The sequence below is a fragment of the Parasteatoda tepidariorum genome, chromosome 12 (assembly GCF_982258835.1).
Source record: "Parasteatoda tepidariorum strain Cologne lab strain chromosome 12, Ptep-v5.0, whole genome shotgun sequence".
In the NCBI taxonomy this organism is placed as follows: domain Eukaryota; kingdom Metazoa; phylum Arthropoda; class Arachnida; order Araneae; family Theridiidae; genus Parasteatoda; species Parasteatoda tepidariorum.
Window position 1 is genome coordinate 63,293,035 of NC_141766.1, and position 18,006 is coordinate 63,311,040.

General features: G+C 27.2%; 2 protein-coding genes across 6 annotated transcripts in view; both read left to right on the top strand.

Annotated features, from left to right (window-relative positions):
* The window catches only part of LOC107440707 (homeobox protein Mix.2-like), an 80,766-nt gene that overhangs the window by 26,585 nt on the left and 36,175 nt on the right, over positions 1–18,006 (top strand).
* Positions 98–18,006, top strand: part of LOC147801120 (uncharacterized) — a 28,309-nt gene continuing 10,400 nt past the window's right edge. The window contains exon 1 of the mRNA XM_087155853.1: positions 98–4,861. Coding sequence (XP_087011979.1) covers positions 4,651–4,861 — 211 coding nt within the window. The 5' untranslated portion in view covers positions 98–4,650. The remainder of the gene's footprint in view (positions 4,862–18,006) is intronic.

An 18,006-nucleotide genomic window follows, 5' to 3' on the forward strand; every position in this document is an offset into this window, starting at 1 on the left:
CCTCCGGGGATGCAGATCCGGGAGTTGCTTGGTCTTATTGTTGCTTGGTCTTATATATATATATATATATATATATATATATATATATATATATATATATATATATATATTATTTTGAAAACTGTGTATTGAATTAATACGTCAACGATGTTAGTATAGTATAAACCTTGATTTAGAATAATTATATGTGAAGGTGTGAGAAGGGTTTAATTACTCTTTTCAGTCGCAGTGCCTTGTAGTTCGAACGAGGAATAAGTTTTGTTTTAAAATTGTAAACAAGATATGTACTAACAGTAATATATAGTATTGACTTGAAATTAACATCGTATTGAAACTTATGTACTGAGCGTTAGTAAGTGTATTATGTCAATGTAAACCTTGAATTCAGAACAATTCATTTAGATGTGTGACCCTCTTAATTACGCTTTTCAATCATAAATCTTTACAGTTCTCCGAGAAAATTAATTGCCTTATCATGAAAACAAGTTCAACACGCCCGGGATACAATGTAGCAACCATGAGCCAAACGCCTTCGTATTAAATTCTAATGCATCACAGTTGCATAAAAAGACAAATGAAAATAAAACGTTTATTTAGGAAAGGTATTAGACGGGCAAGACAAAAACTAGACTGTAACAGTGCAACTTAAATGATCCATCACATAAAGAGTAACCACAGTCTTTGAGTTATGTTGTTTTGGCCATGCTTAGTCGTACGGAAATCTTATTGCAAATTATAGAAATTTTCGTTTTCTCTAAGACAACATAAGGAAATAAAAACACATCGACAAATGATAAGTGATGGGAGGCAAAGTTCGCCAACTAAGTCTATTCATTATAATTTCTCTCCCATTAAAAGACACAATCCACGAATAAGAAAACAACCAGGGGTGGGCTGTAAAATAGAAAATAACAAAGAAAAAAATATATAAGGAATAAGAGGAAAAAAAAGAGCTGCTTTCGAGGTTAGGACGCAAATAGTTCTAAGAAAATATCGAGATAAAATAATTCGGAGAAGGCGAATCTAGACATCAGAGTTTTATTCTATCAAGGTTTTTAATCAGGAAGTATGAGACATATAATTAAATATTTTTTTGCATTTTTACAATGAGTAGTATTTAAATTGCAAGACCATAAACTGACTAAACTATTATTTATTTTTATTTCTTGAAATAATTTCATACTGAAACATTCGATGGGTTATTGAGCTTGAGTTTAAAAAATATAATTTTCAAAAAAAAAAAAAAAAAAAAAAAAAAAAAAAAAAAAAAAACATTATTTATTTTTTTATATAAATTTATTCGCTATTTTTGTATCAGGAACTTATATGGAAAATGATACATATAATTTTTTTTAAGTTGTTTGCTTTTCTTTATAAAAATTTAAAACTTGCCTCATTTAATTGTTTGCACTCGTATCACATACCACTCAAAATTAACATGACATGGAGTAGTGGGTTTGGAACGGAACACGCCGTTACGGTACGCCTCTCTTCCCCAGCGGAGCAAGCCGTTACGGTAGAGGGGTGGAACGATTATACTAATTTTCATTATATATTCTTTATTTTTAAAATAAGCTCGTGATACTAACAAATTAAAGCCTAACTTAATTACTTAATTATAAATTAAAGCCTAACTAATTATTTAGCTTGTGTGCTAGATTTGAAAGCAAATCTGTTAGATTAAGTCAATTAATCAATAACGAAATTATAAACTGTATAACCCTACATTTCCGTTTTTAAACTGATTTATCATATTTTTTTACTTTATCAGCGATGTCAATATGCTTCACTCTGCGAAAATAATTTTTCTAGAACTAGAAAATATATTTATTTCTTCTTGAGTTAGTAAATTTTTTTTTAAAGTTGCTCACCGCTACACATAAATTATACAAATGTTCATATAATTTCACTCAATTTATGTACTCATACTCATATGTGGTGGTTATCTTAGCGTCAGCCGCGCGAGGAGGCTCAATTTATATATGGTATAAATTTGATTTATATTTGGCCAAAAGTTTAATAAGTTGGTATCAAATTAAATAGTAAAACTTGTCGAATAAGGATACTTTTTATAAATGTCACCATGAAATTAAATTCGCATTTCTTATGATACTTTGAGTTTTTGATATGTAGAGGCGGAAAAATCACTTAAAATAAGAAATACTTCGATAAAAATAACTTGGCATTAGAAAAATCTTCTTTACAAAGAGGAGAAAGTTGGCATCTCTGTATATGATGCAATGATAAACATAGTAGGAAAGTTCTGCCTTCTTTACAGTAATATAAAAGATTATTTTATGAAATAAAGAATATTTAACTCAATGTTAGTGTTCGAGCTTAAAGTGATACAGCATATATGGCACAAAAGAGCATATATTCAGACGAAAATATTCAACAAAACTAAGCGGTACATCTTATACATACGTTTAAGGGTAAATACCCTACCACTTTATTTTTATAAAGGCACCTTTTGCATCGTTATATAATAGGACGTGTTCTTTCACGGCTAGAATTTTCGGGAAAACTTTATACTTGTCACAGAAAAGTAATATTAGAATTCAAATTGATCTACCTAATTCATATTTGCTTTAACAATTTTGATTATAACCCTTATTCATATGAATGTGGTTTACCCAGGCAGGTACACAGTAAATGAATATATGTAGGCTATACGTCCAATTATTTTCTGCTTTATTTAAAATATTAGTGAAGCGAAAGAAAATTATAGTTTCAAATTATCTGCCAATTTCGAAAATCCTTTTGTTGATTGGGGCACCCCTGTCTCATAGCTGTTTCTAGGAAAGAGGAAACGGAATTTTTTAAAATTTTCTTTAAAGCTTATAAGTCTTATAAATAGTAGCTTTTAGCGGATAATAAGCTATTTTTAAAACTGTTGATAACTGTTATGAATTCCGGACAGTTATTTATGACTGTTGTGGACCGCCTTTCTCTACTGAGGTTATGAGAAAATATGAAGAAATTCCACAGTTTTCTAAAAATGAAAAGCGTTTGGGATCCAATTTTCATTTTTTTAAAAATTAATGAAAAAACTGCATCTCATAAAATATCCAAAAAGTGAGAATTATTCACTGATTTAAATAATTATTTATCATATTTATATATTTTATTAGCGATATTTTAATACAAATTTTATTTTTTAAATATTGAAAATATTTAACCATTTTAAAGCCAAGTCCATTTTTTTCAAGAGAATAGTGCGTATGTAGTATAGAATGAAAGCTTTAGTTTGGGTGTAACGCACGAAAGCCTTGGTATCATTTTTTACTCATTAGCGAGAGCTTCAAAAAGCACCAGACAAGAAGATTAATTTTTAAAAATTACTTAAAAACTGCATTGTATGGCTTGAAAAAAATATCGAAAAATTGAGAATTATTGAGAATTTTAACAACAGAGTTACCATGGGCAACTATATAAGCAATCAGTGGTGACTAATGAAATTCAAAATTAGATTAAATATACTAAAATTAGCAGTTTTTCTTGCATATTTTTCCAGTTTTCTATTGGAAGAAAATGCGACGAATGTTTTTTTTGAAATATGAATAATTTGAAATGTAAATCCTAGTAGTAGTTAAGATTGAATAATTAAAGTGATATTAAATAAACAGAAATGAATTGAGTTTTTACCACTTTTAACAATTACAGTCGCCTTTGGCATCCTTGTAATAATCATGCATCAGGAGAAAAATAATATTTTATTAGCGATTGTTTATTTAAAGTCTATATATTTTTTAAATATTTAAAATATTTAACTATTTTAAAGCCAAGTCAAATTTTCTCAGCAAAATGGATTGCATGTATAGTATAAAAATAAAGCTTCAGTTTGGGTGTAATGCCCTCATGGTTTGGCTTTATTTTATATTCATTACTTCGAAAAATACTCGTCATGGAAATTAAAATAAAATCAATGAGTCCTGGATCAAAGGCGTCACCGACCAAGTTCCGAACTCTCTTATTTAATCGATTTTTCCCATTCAATTTAAAGGTAAACACTAGTTTAAAAAAATTACAAATCCTATTCACGATGAATTCTATTCGGAAGTTTGATCTAACAAAAAGCAATAAAAAAGTAAAACTGGCGGTTCTCAATAATTATCATCCAAAAGTTTGTTTCAGGGCCATGAAAATTCGGTAAAGAAACCAAGATTTTTTTTAGAAAAAGGTTACTGAAGAGTTCAAAAAACTCGAATAGAAATTTAATTAAATTTTTCATTAACAAAAGAGGAAGAAAATTATTTCTTTTTACTTTGCATTGCTTTGAGTTTGATTTCAAATCGACTTTGATCTTCAAGCTACCTGGTCGCGCTCCGTCAGGGGTCTTGCCTTCAAAAGATAAGACAGTAATTTTCTTTTTTAATAAAAAAGAGTTACTTGTATTCGGAATATATTATTTTAATTTTCTAGTATTAGATCCTAATTTTCTCTTAAAATAGGTAAATAGGATAATTTTCTAAATTTTACCTATATATGTGTTACTCAGTCGATTTGCTCATAAGAAAACGAGATCTTTAATTTTCACAAAAGCATAAAATTTCGACCCTTGGTTTAGATATATAAAAAGTCTATTTTCTCGGTCACCAGTTATATGTTCATAAAGCATTGACTAATATTGAGCTTTTAATAAACCTTAAAATGAAGGGGAAAAGTAGTAAAAGAAAAAGTTTTTCGCCAAGACGAATTGCAAAGTTAGGGAATTCATACTATCGTCAAGACCAATTCGGATTGAAACCCAAAGCGTTATTATTCAAAAGTTTCGATTATCATGGATGCAGCACTTCAGACATATTTGAGAATGCTTTTAGAGTTGTTGGAAAGAGGAGTTCAGATGAGAAAGTAAATGCAGGTAAGTGACTGATTAGCTTCTCTTATTTTGATTATATTATCATTTGTATTCGCTTTTAGTTGTATTCCTTATTTGTGGATTTCGTTAGCACTTGTAATATTATGAATGTCTAACTTTTTCAACATCAAATATTTTTAACTAAAATAAAAATGTTAAAGCTTAAAAGTTTCTACCTTTTTAAGAAAATCTTCTTGCAAAAGAAGTGGACAACAACAGGGTTTCTATCATGATAAATCTAGACTAAGCTTTTAAAATGGTAACTAACATTTGAAGAGAATTATGCCTAGTTTCTAATCTTATCTACTATAAATAAACTTAAAATAGGTATGTTGAATAAAAGAATAAATAATAAAGTCTTCAATAGGTTTTAAATTGAGTTTAATATTATTTTACCCTTTCGTTATGGCAATCCGCTCTACTGAAGTGCCGCCACTGAATCGTGCAGCGAAGTAAGCACATTGCATGTCGGTAATCTGATGCTTTTTTATTTTGTTTAAATTTGGAGATTTTGAAAGCGTTACAAAAATCAAAATGCAATTGACGTTAAAAAATATATTAAGCGAAACATGCTTTTAGTTTTATTAATGGTTATCAAACAATATCACGTTGACTTGGGCTACATAAATCGTCACGTAAATGTCGACTAAATACGGCACTCTGTACGAAAGGGTTAAAAACAATATTATAACTAAAGTAATTAATGTATGTTTAAATTTATTACATAATTATTATAAACTAAATCCCCGAAAAAATAAAATCATAATTATTTATATTCAAACCTTACACCCTTCTTAATTTGTAAAAACAAAGACCTTATTTGCCAGTTAGAGATAAAATATTATGGAGAAAGCGGATGCTTTAATTAAAACATTTGAAAAGCGTTGATTAAAATTATTTTTACTTGAATTTAATTGCAAGAAAATACTTTTATGGCTATATATGTATGAAAACATAAATAACACTCCCATTTTCCAATTTCCACCAAACGCGATAACTCGTTCATGGTAATTTTTTTAATACTCTACTTTTTTCAGTAATATATGGAGATAATAGATTTAATTACTTTTATAAAAATTTAATAAAAGTGCTTTTTTGTTTTCTGTTTCACATTGATAAAAATTTTTTTCACTTGAATTTTAAGTATAAGTAAAATAATTTTATGGTTATATATGTGTGGAAACATCAATACTTTTCCATTTTCAAATTTCCACAAAAAATGGTACTCATTCAAGGTAATTTTTTTTTTATTCGCAACTTTTCACAGTAATATAAATTATTATGGAGAAAGTGGATTCAAATATTTTAATCGAAACAGTAATAAAAGAGCTTTTTGCTTTCTATTTTCTGTTGAACTTTGATTAAAATTAGTTTTTCACGAATTTATGCACAAATAAAATGACTTTCAGGTAAAATATGTACCAAAATACTCCCATTTTCCAATTTCCTATAAATGGTAAATTTTATTTTTTTTAATCGAAACTTTTCGCAGTAATATAAAATATTACTGAAAAAGGGGATTTAATTTCATGAATAGAAAATTAGAAAATAAGAACTTTTATATTTAGATTGTGTTTAAAATCATTTTCAGTCGAATTTAAGTATAAGTAAAATTTATTTTTTGTTATATATGAACAAAAGTATAAATAACACTTCCATATTTTAATTTCTGCTAATTTATCGTAAAAATGTTACTTTCTACTATAATATAAAATATTAAGGAGAAAGCCGATTTAAATACTTTAATTAAAACTCTAATAAAAGTGCTTTTGCTCCCTATTTCTTGTTGCACATTGATTAAAATTATTTTTACTCAATTTTTTAAGTATAAGTAAAATAATTTTTTACATTAATAAATCGTAAACATATAACACTCCCATTTTCCAATTTTCACCAAAAGCAGTCATTCGTCCATGGAAAATTATATTTTTTATGTGCAACTTTTCTCGGTAATATTAAATATTATGGAGCAAGCAAATTTTATTATATTAGTAAAAAAATCTATTAAAATTGCTTTTTTTCTTTTATTTAATTTTCTGTTCCTAGTTTTTTTAATAAATCATCTCAGATCCAAATAAAAGTAACTTAATTTTTAGAACTATCTATATGTGCGAAAATTGAAACATTATCATTTTCCATTTTTTCGCCAAAAGCGGTAACTCGCCATTTTTGGCTCTGGACTTGAGAATAACAGCTGTGTCAAACAGACGATTCGTATGACGGGGGGCATCCCACAGATTCATCATCTTTGTACACAGGATGTACTACAACTTTACAGATTTTCTGCATCGGGCGGTACTTAACGTTAAAAAAGAAGATACAAAAAATATGAAGCAGCGGTTAGGGATGAAAAAAAAAAAGAGGTGTAGCGGAGGCGGAATATTTCTTCGAAATTTACGCCCTCAATTCAGTATCCGGAATACTTCGAAACTTATTTTCTTTACTATTTTTTGTTCCTTTTTAATTTTATAAATTTTTTCTACCTTAACCTCTTCACTACTGAAGTATAAAGGAGTATTGCAAATATATATATTTATATATATATATTACTGTTTCGAATTTACTGGCATAAGTCATAAAAAGATAAACAAAACGTAAATTATACTGAAAGGGGGCTAATAATTTTAGGTACACATATGTGGACCTTTAATAAGCTAATCCACCTTTCATATGTGGACCGATTTTAACTAAGCTAAGGAATCTAAATATTTTGCTTGTTAAATTGCATTTAAAGTAGGAACAAACATGCATATGGTCAATTTAATTATAATAATGAATAGATTTAGGAATAAATTTTAAAGATCTAGGTACAATGTAATACTGCATTAAATGGCAGTTTAACTGATATCTATAAGAATCCCTAGGAAGAATGCTTCAGCAAGGGTATAGATGGTTTTTAGAGTCTAAGAAGCAAAGGTCCAGGCCCGTAGACAGGGGGGGGGGCGTCGGGACAAATCCCCCCCCCCCGAAATTCTGGGATTCAAACTTTTTAGTCTTTCTTTGAGCCTCTCAGTAAAAAGAAAAACAAAAACTGTCGAATCAAACCTTTTATTAACTAACTTTATTAAGCATATTTCGGAATATTCCGGTTTGTCCTAAAAAAGTAATCGAAAAATTTTCTTTAAATCCTCGTCGCATACCTTTGTAAACTTTGTTTACAAATTGATTATAATTATTTTGTAATATTAATTGAAAAATAATTATTATGTAATATTTTTTAATTACTAGTTTAACTTTTGCAAACAACAGAATAAACAATATTTGTTACAATGTTTTCCCCCTACTTTGCATGTCTGAAACCATCCTTGCTTCTTACCAAATTCCCCCCCCCCCCAGAAAAAAAATCCTGGCTACGGCCTTGCAAAGGTCCACATATGGGAGGTAATGAAGAGACTTCAATTTAGGTATAGAAATTTCAGATTGAAATAGTTTTTATATAATAATTATTTAATAACAATAAATTAGTATTGTTGTTAGTAACATCTTGCAACACTTTCATTATAAGGAATTTTTTCAACTACTAAAGATTAAAAAAATAATTTCATACAAGAGCATTTTTGTTCTCATGCTAACTGAAACGGTGAACTATTTTTAATACTGTAGCGTTCATTGCATGAGTTTTTGTGAATAATTGCTTTCATTTTTATTATTGTTAATAAAATCTCCTTACACATTTCTTCCAATACTTTATCCAGAATATCCCTTGTTTTCTGGATAGGGTTCAAAATTTCAAGGCTACGGATATAAATATGAACATTAGTAGTCCCAAAATTGGATCGGCTGTACAACGACTGTTATGCAATAAAATAAAATATATTAATATCATATTTTGATGAACACATTTGTCTTTGTTTCACCAAATTGGATGTTTAAAAAATGAAATGTTACTTGATTTGATACTTAAGTTCACTGCGGAAAAATTGGAGGGAATTAATGTAGTGGAAATAATTGACAAAAACTATGATTGCTTCTACATTTTTCGTGCTCTTTGAATTTGAAGTTAGGATACTTTCCAACTTGTGAAGTTGCTGAGACAAATTTCACTAAGTGTTAGTAAAAAACTGCATTCGTTGCCTGTCCCTTTATGGCGACATGTTAAAGTTGTAAGAATTTTCGAAAAAAATTCAACTTTTTACCAGCTCTTTACATCGTGATTTCTTAATTAATACAATTTACTACGACCTGGAAAAATCTCTAGGCTAAAGCTAAGTTTCATCGCAACTAGCTCCTGAAAACTATTTGAAATGAACTTTCATTAGATTATGACAAAAACATTCCACTTGTTTTATTTTCCTTACATCCATTAATATAATTCTCTAAATTGAAAAGTTTTTGATAGATGCAATTACATTAAAACATCCGTCCCAATTTTGCTGCATGTTAAAAGTTTTTAAAATCGTTGAAACTCTGAAATTACGTTTTTTTTTTAAATATCTTGGTAAACAATTAAAAACTAAGATTATTTTTAAAACTAGAACCTGTTATAGACTAGAAACTGTTGAATACTAGAACCTAGAACAAAAGGAGGTTTCATATGATCATTTAAATCATTTAATTGTAGTGGTGTCAACAACAACTTTAAATCAAACTTGCAAGATAAAGAATCATACATTAAATCCAAAATTTAGCTACTACAAGAAGACCTTAAAAAACCGCAGAAAGTTGGCATTCTTGAGTTTGAATTATTGTTTAGTAGTGGAGGCACAGAGTTCAAAAAAAAAAAAAAAAATTATATATATATATATATATATATATATATATATATATATATATATATATATATATATATATATATATATATATATATATATATATATATATATATATATATATTAGATTTCTTTCCCTAAAAAATATAGGGGGCAGCCGCGGGAAATATGGTCCTAATAGAGGAGAGGAGTTTGGTCCACTTAATATTAATTATATTTTTTGCATACTTCACTACATCTAGATAACTTTTAAAGCAAATTGACCACAATTATAAAATTCTTTTATCCAAAGATAATTTCAGGCAAAAAATAATTTCAGCAAATATTTATATTTTTTTCATTATTTTATTGAATAATAGTAAAATAAAATTTGAATTGTAAGGTACACAGTTTTTTACCTTATTTGAAAGTATGTAATTTTACGAAAAAAATTACAAAATATAAGTGAAATTGGTTGAATAGTTCCAGAAAAATAGAATTTTTATCAAATTGAAAAAATATGAATTAAATAATCGAATTAAAAAATCGAATATATATGCGACTTCTTTAAAATTCGATTTCTCGAGAACTATTCAATTGATTTGGCTCAAGTTATTAAAGAATTTTGTTTATATAAGATCTTTGGACAAGAATTGTCGGTGAATAAACAAATTTTGTAGATTTGTGCAAAAATTCGAATTCAAATTTTTAACATATATATATATATATATATATATATATATATATATATATATATATATATATATATATATATATATATATATATATATATATATATATATATATATATCAATAAAAACACAAAGAAAACAAGGGAAGAAATAAAAAATTCTTTTAGAAAGAATAATAAAGTGATTATGAAAAAATAATTAATTTGTAAAAATTTAAAAAAAATTATAATTTTTAAAAAAAAAATAAAGCTAGAATTAAAATAAAGAAATAAAAATACATTCCTGACGTCAGCTCATACGATTATATTCGCAAAACGATGCTCTTTCTCTCAATATATATGCATATATATATGTATATATATAGATAGATATATATATACAGAGATGCCAACTGCTCCGGACACTCCATAATAATTTAAAAAACGGTAAATAACTACAAAGTAAATTTTGCAAATATTTGACTATTTTTGCTTGCTTTTAAAAGGTATAGCATGACGTATGTACTATAAAGTGGTGAATTATATAAGCCTACTAATTATTTAGAATGAATGGTGGATAGAAATCTACTAAATTGAGTTTATTAAACCAAGAATCACAATTGATAATCTACCACTTTAAAGTGTATACTTGCTGTCCGGAGCAAGTTGGCATCTCTGTATATATATATATATATATATATATATATATATATATATATATATATATATAAATATATAAATAAAATATATATATATATATATATATATATATATATATATATATATATATATATATATATATATATATATATATATATATATATATATATATATATATATAAATAAAAATATATATATATATATGACATACCCTCTAACTACTGTCGAATTTCCATAGTTCCAAGTGGCTAAGGCACATTAATTAACATTTTAATAAATTTCATAAATCAAAATTTGTTTCTCCCAAAATTCGAATGTTAGAGAGTTTGAAATGGCGTACGCTTCCTAACTATTATTAAATTGAATATGTATGTATTTTTTTGCACCAAATGCTCTTTCATGTAATGAAAAAAAAAAAAAAAAAGTTCGATTTCTTAAAAGTTTTCAGGTAGGTCACTCTCACAAGAAATTCGAAACTTTATGCTCTTCTGCACATGGTCAAAAGATCACCCACATTTATTTATTTATTTTTTTTTCCGCTTCTTCTTAGAATAAGTTGAGCGATGAGCAAAGAAATCCCCCTAAGGTGTGTGTTCATAACATAAAAAGTGAGATATTTTTCGTTGCCTACGCACTAGGCTAAAAAATAGTTATTGAACGTAGGGTTCAAAGTTCAAGCACGTTTAAGGGATTGATGTTGAACCCTGACCGCTTATAAGAGAGCGCAATGTGAAACTATCTGTTATGTAAAAAGTATATTTCTGGAAATAAGATTGATGGTATTATAATTTTACTTTTAGAGTAACTTAGATCGGTTGCAAATTAAAAGAATTTTCCTGGAATGACAACATCTGTCTAAAAAAAACTGTTTGAAATAAAATTTGTGGGCTCTTAATTAAGCAAATTATTTTAATACATATAAATTCTTGTTTATTTTTTGTTACACATATATAAGCAGACTTCTGTACTCATTATAAATACGGCTTTAAGGCAGAGAACAGCTAACACAAATTGGAAAGGGACATTAACAAAATACATCCAAGATAGAGGTGGAATTCGCTACCTCCACGCTACGGAACGCTTGGTGTAGCAGGGCCTTATTCTTTTGTTTATTCATAATAATTTGTTAGTGCTTTTATTGACAACCGACTTCGCTTTCTCTACAGACCGTTTATCGTACTTTATTCCCAACATTTTGGAAGCTATTTGGCATAATTAATTTTTAAGATACAATTTCTCAAACAAATCCAAAATTGAGGAACTGCTTTTAAAAAGCGATAATATTCGACATGAATTCGAAGATAGATTGAGGCGAGATAGATGAAGTCAGCTGACTATGAAATAGCTGAGTTGCCAACTTGTACGGCCATTGAGAAACAATTTTCTTGAAGTTAAAATCTTGAAGTTAAAAATTTGAAAAAATGTCTTAATAGTTTTACTTTTAGAAAAATCTCCCAAGCTTAATTGTTTTACTACTACGTTTAAAATCATTTTCAACGACCGTATAAACTGGTAGATATATGAGCGTATTCAAAATTCCAGATTTTGCAACTAAACATGTTAAAAAAGTTTCTAATTAAACCTTTTTTTAATTCATATGTATCAATAATTGATTTTGTAAATTAAAGAAATTTCAAATATGAACAATTGCTTCTCATAGATCTAAATAACTGCAAATAAGCGCAAATTTGCAAAATTATTGTTTAGGAGTGTTTAAAAGACTTTACCTTTAACTCAGGAGGGGAAAAAAAAATGCTGCATTTCATAACTATAATTTTATAAAATGCTGAATATAATATTTAACTTATTTTGACCTAAAATAATGCATATAATGAAAAAAGTATGAAAAATATGCTTAATAAAAATTTGCTTCAAAAAGTTAATAAATACATGAAAGTAAAATTCTAAAGACTTAATATTTCTTTGCCGCTTCACAATTTGTTAAGAACAATCATTTAAAAGGAAAACAAAAATACATTTAAAAAAACAATGGACAAAACTCTGTAAGCTTAACTGCAACTGCGTGATTCGTTTGTAGGGTTATGAATAAGCGTAAGCTCCCTTCTATGATTCATGATTCTCTATATGACGTCACCAATCCCTTCCCAGACACCACCCCCAAATGGGAAACCGAAAGTTTACAAAGGCTGCAGAAGGTGTGTTTGTTTTATAAATAATGAACACAAGAATATATTGTGGGTTTTCCTAGATTAACAACTTTTTCTGCGTAGTTTAGTCAAAATTTTTATTTGCTTTAAATGAATACGTTCTAATTTGTTTAATTTATTCCTTCTTCACACAACCCTTGAGTGAAGTGTCAATCACTGATATTATCATAATTTATGGTTTTTGTGTAGGATTATAAAGATGTCATGAGTGCGTTGTGGGATTGATTTGTTTATTTGCTGAATTTATTTTAACTGATTTATTGAGGAATATTTGTTTTAATGAAAGAAATTTGAAAAATAAAAGAAAATATTTTTACTTTTTTCGTAATTGTAACAAACTATAAATTAATTATTAAAGCAAGAATTTGTGTGTTATTTAACCCTTTGACTCAGAATTGTTATTTAAAATATTTTTCTTTTTTTTTATTATATTGCATCAATTAAATGATTATTTAGCATTTTATCGTTTATTGTTATAAAATACAGCATGAAACACCTTTTTCTACATTAAATTTTTCTACAGGGTTGACTTCTAAACAATGTTTGTTTCAAATTTGCAGTTATTTAGGTCTAAAAGAAAGGTCTAAAAATTTATTCAATTTATAAAATTTATTCTTAATAAATTTATGAATAAGAATGACAAATTAATTTTCTAACTACCTTTTTTTGTGGATTTCATATTTTAAATATAAAAATCCGATAATCTAACACATTTTTTTTTTCGTAAGTAACTAATAAAAACTTTTTTTTTTAATTAAAAAAATACCAAAATTTGCTATTACTTGCAATTAGATCGTCGGAAATATATATATATATATATATATATATATATATATATATATATATATATATATATATATATATATATATATATATATATATATATATATATATATATATATAAGTACAAAATGAAGAATAAAACAAAGAAAAATTATTGACATATGAAAAAAAAGGGGGGGGGGAATAATAAGTAAAAAAATAACAAATGACAGTTTAAAAAAAAAAAAGGATGAAATTTTATTTAAAAAACCGGAAAAAAAAGATATAATCTTTTCATCAGCCCACACGTTTATATCCGTAAAACAGAGTGTTTTCTGATATTGTATCAAATATATATATATATATATATATATATATATATATATATATAAAAGGGACCAGTGTCCCATCTGCGTCAAAGGGTTAATTTCAAATCGGATTTTAGAGCACCGTGAAAAAGATTTTTTTTTAATTGATCAATAAATATTTCATGATACTTTAATTTAAATGGTCGAAATAAATATTGATTTCTGCAAAATATTAAAAAAAAAAAGATGCAAAAAACTGTATACTAAATTATGGTGACATTTTAAAAAGTTCAACATGATGTAACTATGACAAAGTTGCATTTCATACAAGCCCTCAAATTATTTAGAAGTAGTGGTGGGAAAGACCCTATAAATCTAATTTGCAAAACAAAGAATCATAAAATTAAAAATATAAATGTTGCTATCACTAGAAAAATATTTATCCGCAATCAGGAGCAAATTGGTATCTCTGATATTATTGCTAAAACTTTTCTTAAAGGCACAGTAAGAAGAAAAAAAAGAGAAAAAAAACACAATTTATCACATATAGTTAGTTTGGCCGGAATAGCCTGGTTGGTAGGACACTGGGCTCATGTCCATGAGGTCGGGGGTTCGATCCCCGGTGGCCGATGGCTCCCCGTGTATGGGGACTGATGCACGTTATGGGGGCTGATGGCTGACCATATGGGAACTGATGCACGTTAAATGCAAGTCCTCCATGTTCCCATAACAAATCAACCTCTTGGGGTACTGATACTGATCCAGGAGTTTTCTTGTCTTCTGGATTGGTTCAAAATTACAAGGCTACGGATATAGACACTGGTAGTTGTAAATCCTAAATTGGGTCGGCTGTTCAACGACGGTTTTAAAATATAATAGTTAGATTTGTTAAAGTAAATAAATAAGAAAAAAACATTATTCTTAGCATAATTCATACATAACCTTTCTAAAATGCTTAAGCACGTACAAAAAAGAAAAAAAAAACATTTATTTTCCGTGATAACACGATCTTTATCATCTGACATTCAACTCAAAACACACAATTTACTGTTACGATGAATAAAAATATAAACAAAAGTGACGTGCGTGTAAAAACATTGTAAAGTCTCACTCATGATTAATAGTCAGAACGATTACGTAAGTGCTGTAAATCATTTATTGTGCCTCTTAGAAATGTAGTGCAGTCTTTATGTCTGTTAACAGTATTACATGTAGTCATCTATAACTCTATCGTCATAATTTGGCGAGAGTTCATCGTTTGATTTATTTTATTTGAAGAACTGTTTTTGCCAGGTCTACTTGACTCTTAGCTTCATTTTGATGTCAACATGAGTGTTTTTTAATGCTCTCTCGCCAAGAAAATTTAAAAATCTATTATTTGAGTGCCTTTAGCTCAAAACAAAGATGTAAATTTAAACTATGCATGCACCGTATAAATTTATCTGTGTCTTAAAACAAATTCTTAAATATTTAAAAACTTAAAATTTTTTTTTTAAAAAAAAGGTGCAAATTTGGAGCTATTTTAACCCTTTAACGGGCACTTTATTTCTAGTAAAGGTAAATTAAAGTATTTTTGGAATTGAAATTGTTTTAAGAACAGTAATTGATATAAAAAAAAAACTCATTTAGTTTATAAAAATGCTATTTTTTTGGTGGTAAAGTGGTGAAGTTATATTTAACATGACCTATTAGGAACTTACTGACTTTTATTTTTCTTTATTTATAAAATAAATTCCTTAAATGCTACAAACTTCAAAAGGAATTATGTATTTTATAACTTTTATACGCTTTTTAAAAGTGACAAATGGTTACCAATTTTATTCAAACTCACTTCAAGAAAGCTGAAGTTATTGAAAAATGGAAACCTAAATTAAAAGTGGTAAAACGCGGTGGTAAGTATACTTACCTCGGCCTTTAAAAGGGTTAAATTAGGCTCATAAATAAAATATTCAAACAATGAATAATATTCCCTTATGATCTCAAGCAGTGTAAGTTAAATTGTCATTTTGCATCATTCTCATAACTAGTATAAAAAATGTCTAACAATTTTAACTAATTTCAGTTCTTAATTTCACTTTAAAATTCAGAGCTATGTTGCTCAGTTTTAAGATTTCCTTTAATTTACAAATGAATTTTGGTCAATCGGAATTAGTAAAAACAATTTGGTTCTTTAATTTAACTATCCGCTATTTTTAAGAAATTTTCCCGTTAGTGGTTCCCCTGGATAAGTTGATAAGATTTCTCAAATAGATAATATATAATCATTTCATTTATTAAAAAGAAGAAAAAAATCTTATCTGCTTGTAAATAAAGCTTATAATTGTGATAGTTTAAAACTGAAGCAGCTGGTACAAAAAAAAATTATGTTTAGTAAATGCTACCCCGTATTTTTATCGACGCAACAGGTATTTCAGTGCAAATGTAGTAAGACACTGGCATAAAAAAAAATCATCTTTCTCTAAAAAGCTTCAGCTTTTAGCAGTTTTTGAGATATTAGTGAAATAAAAATTAAAAATCAATTTAGCCAGCAACCAGTACGATAGGAATTATTTAGGTGTCTTTGCGGCAAAATTTATTTTATACCAAACGTTAAAGCATAAGTTTTACTACTGCATAAACAGCGCAAAAACCTGAAAAGTTTGCAAGAAAAATCAGGTTTGATGATGGTTTCATTATAACTTATCTGAATAATTATCATATTGACCAGTAAACTAATAATGAGGGAAACAATGCTAATGTACTCTTACTGATAGCTTAGTAAGCTACACTTTATTTTTTTTATTTAAAACTTATGTTCATATTAATATAATTTTTAATAAATTTTTTGAGAAATCACATATATTATAATAATTAATGTAATTTTTAAAAAAAATATTTTTGCAGAAAAAAATATTTTCCCAAATTCTTATTTGGATTATATACATTATAGTCTTCAAGAAATGTTTTAATATTTTGTGTTAATTAATTATTGATTTAATAATCTCCCAGAGTCTTCATTTACAAAATTATTAATAATTGTTTGATTTTTTCGTTAATTATTAATTAATTTAAATATTCTTTCATATTTTTATGCATATATAGACTTCTATAAAATATTTCAAATGTTCACGCGAATCAAAATAATCCTCTCTGTCAATAATAAAATATATCACAATCTTCAAGAAATTTTTTAATTCTTAGCGTTATTTAATTGTTAAGTTAATATTTTCCCATATTTCTTCCCTTTTCCTTCACTTTAAATTTTTATTGGTGTAAATTTATAATAAATTTAATTAATCTTTCAAGTTTTTATTCACATATTAATTTTAAAAAAAAATTTAACTGTTCCCATGAATTAAAACAAAGTCCTTGTTGTCAATATTAAAATGAAATCATCTTTTGACATACATATAGTCGTCAAGAAATGTTCAAATTTTTTTGTATTAATTAATTATCAAGTTAATATTCTACTATGTTTTTCACTAATCACTTTTCAATAAGTTTTTAAGTGTGAATCTATTATTATTTTAATTATTTTTTCAAATTTTTGTATACTTCTAAAAAGAATTTAACTTCTCACGTGAATTAAATAAAATCCTTCCAGTCATATTAAAAAGAAATCCTCTTTATGTAAGCATACGACTGTCATATTTGACTCTACAGCTCCAATTCATCTTTTTTGGAGCCAATATTCATTTGGCGAAGGAAGAACGACAGCATCCCCAAAATGCGGCTTCCTGTAATTTATTACCCATGCTTCTTTCTTTGGAGGTTTGGACGTTGACACCCGATCTTTCCGCGGGATCTTTAACAGGACGTTTAAAATATGTCTCTCCCCCCCACCTAAAGGAATATTTATGATGAAGTTTGAATGTCGCCATAATCGCCAATTAGTAACGATTAGTAGCTTTAG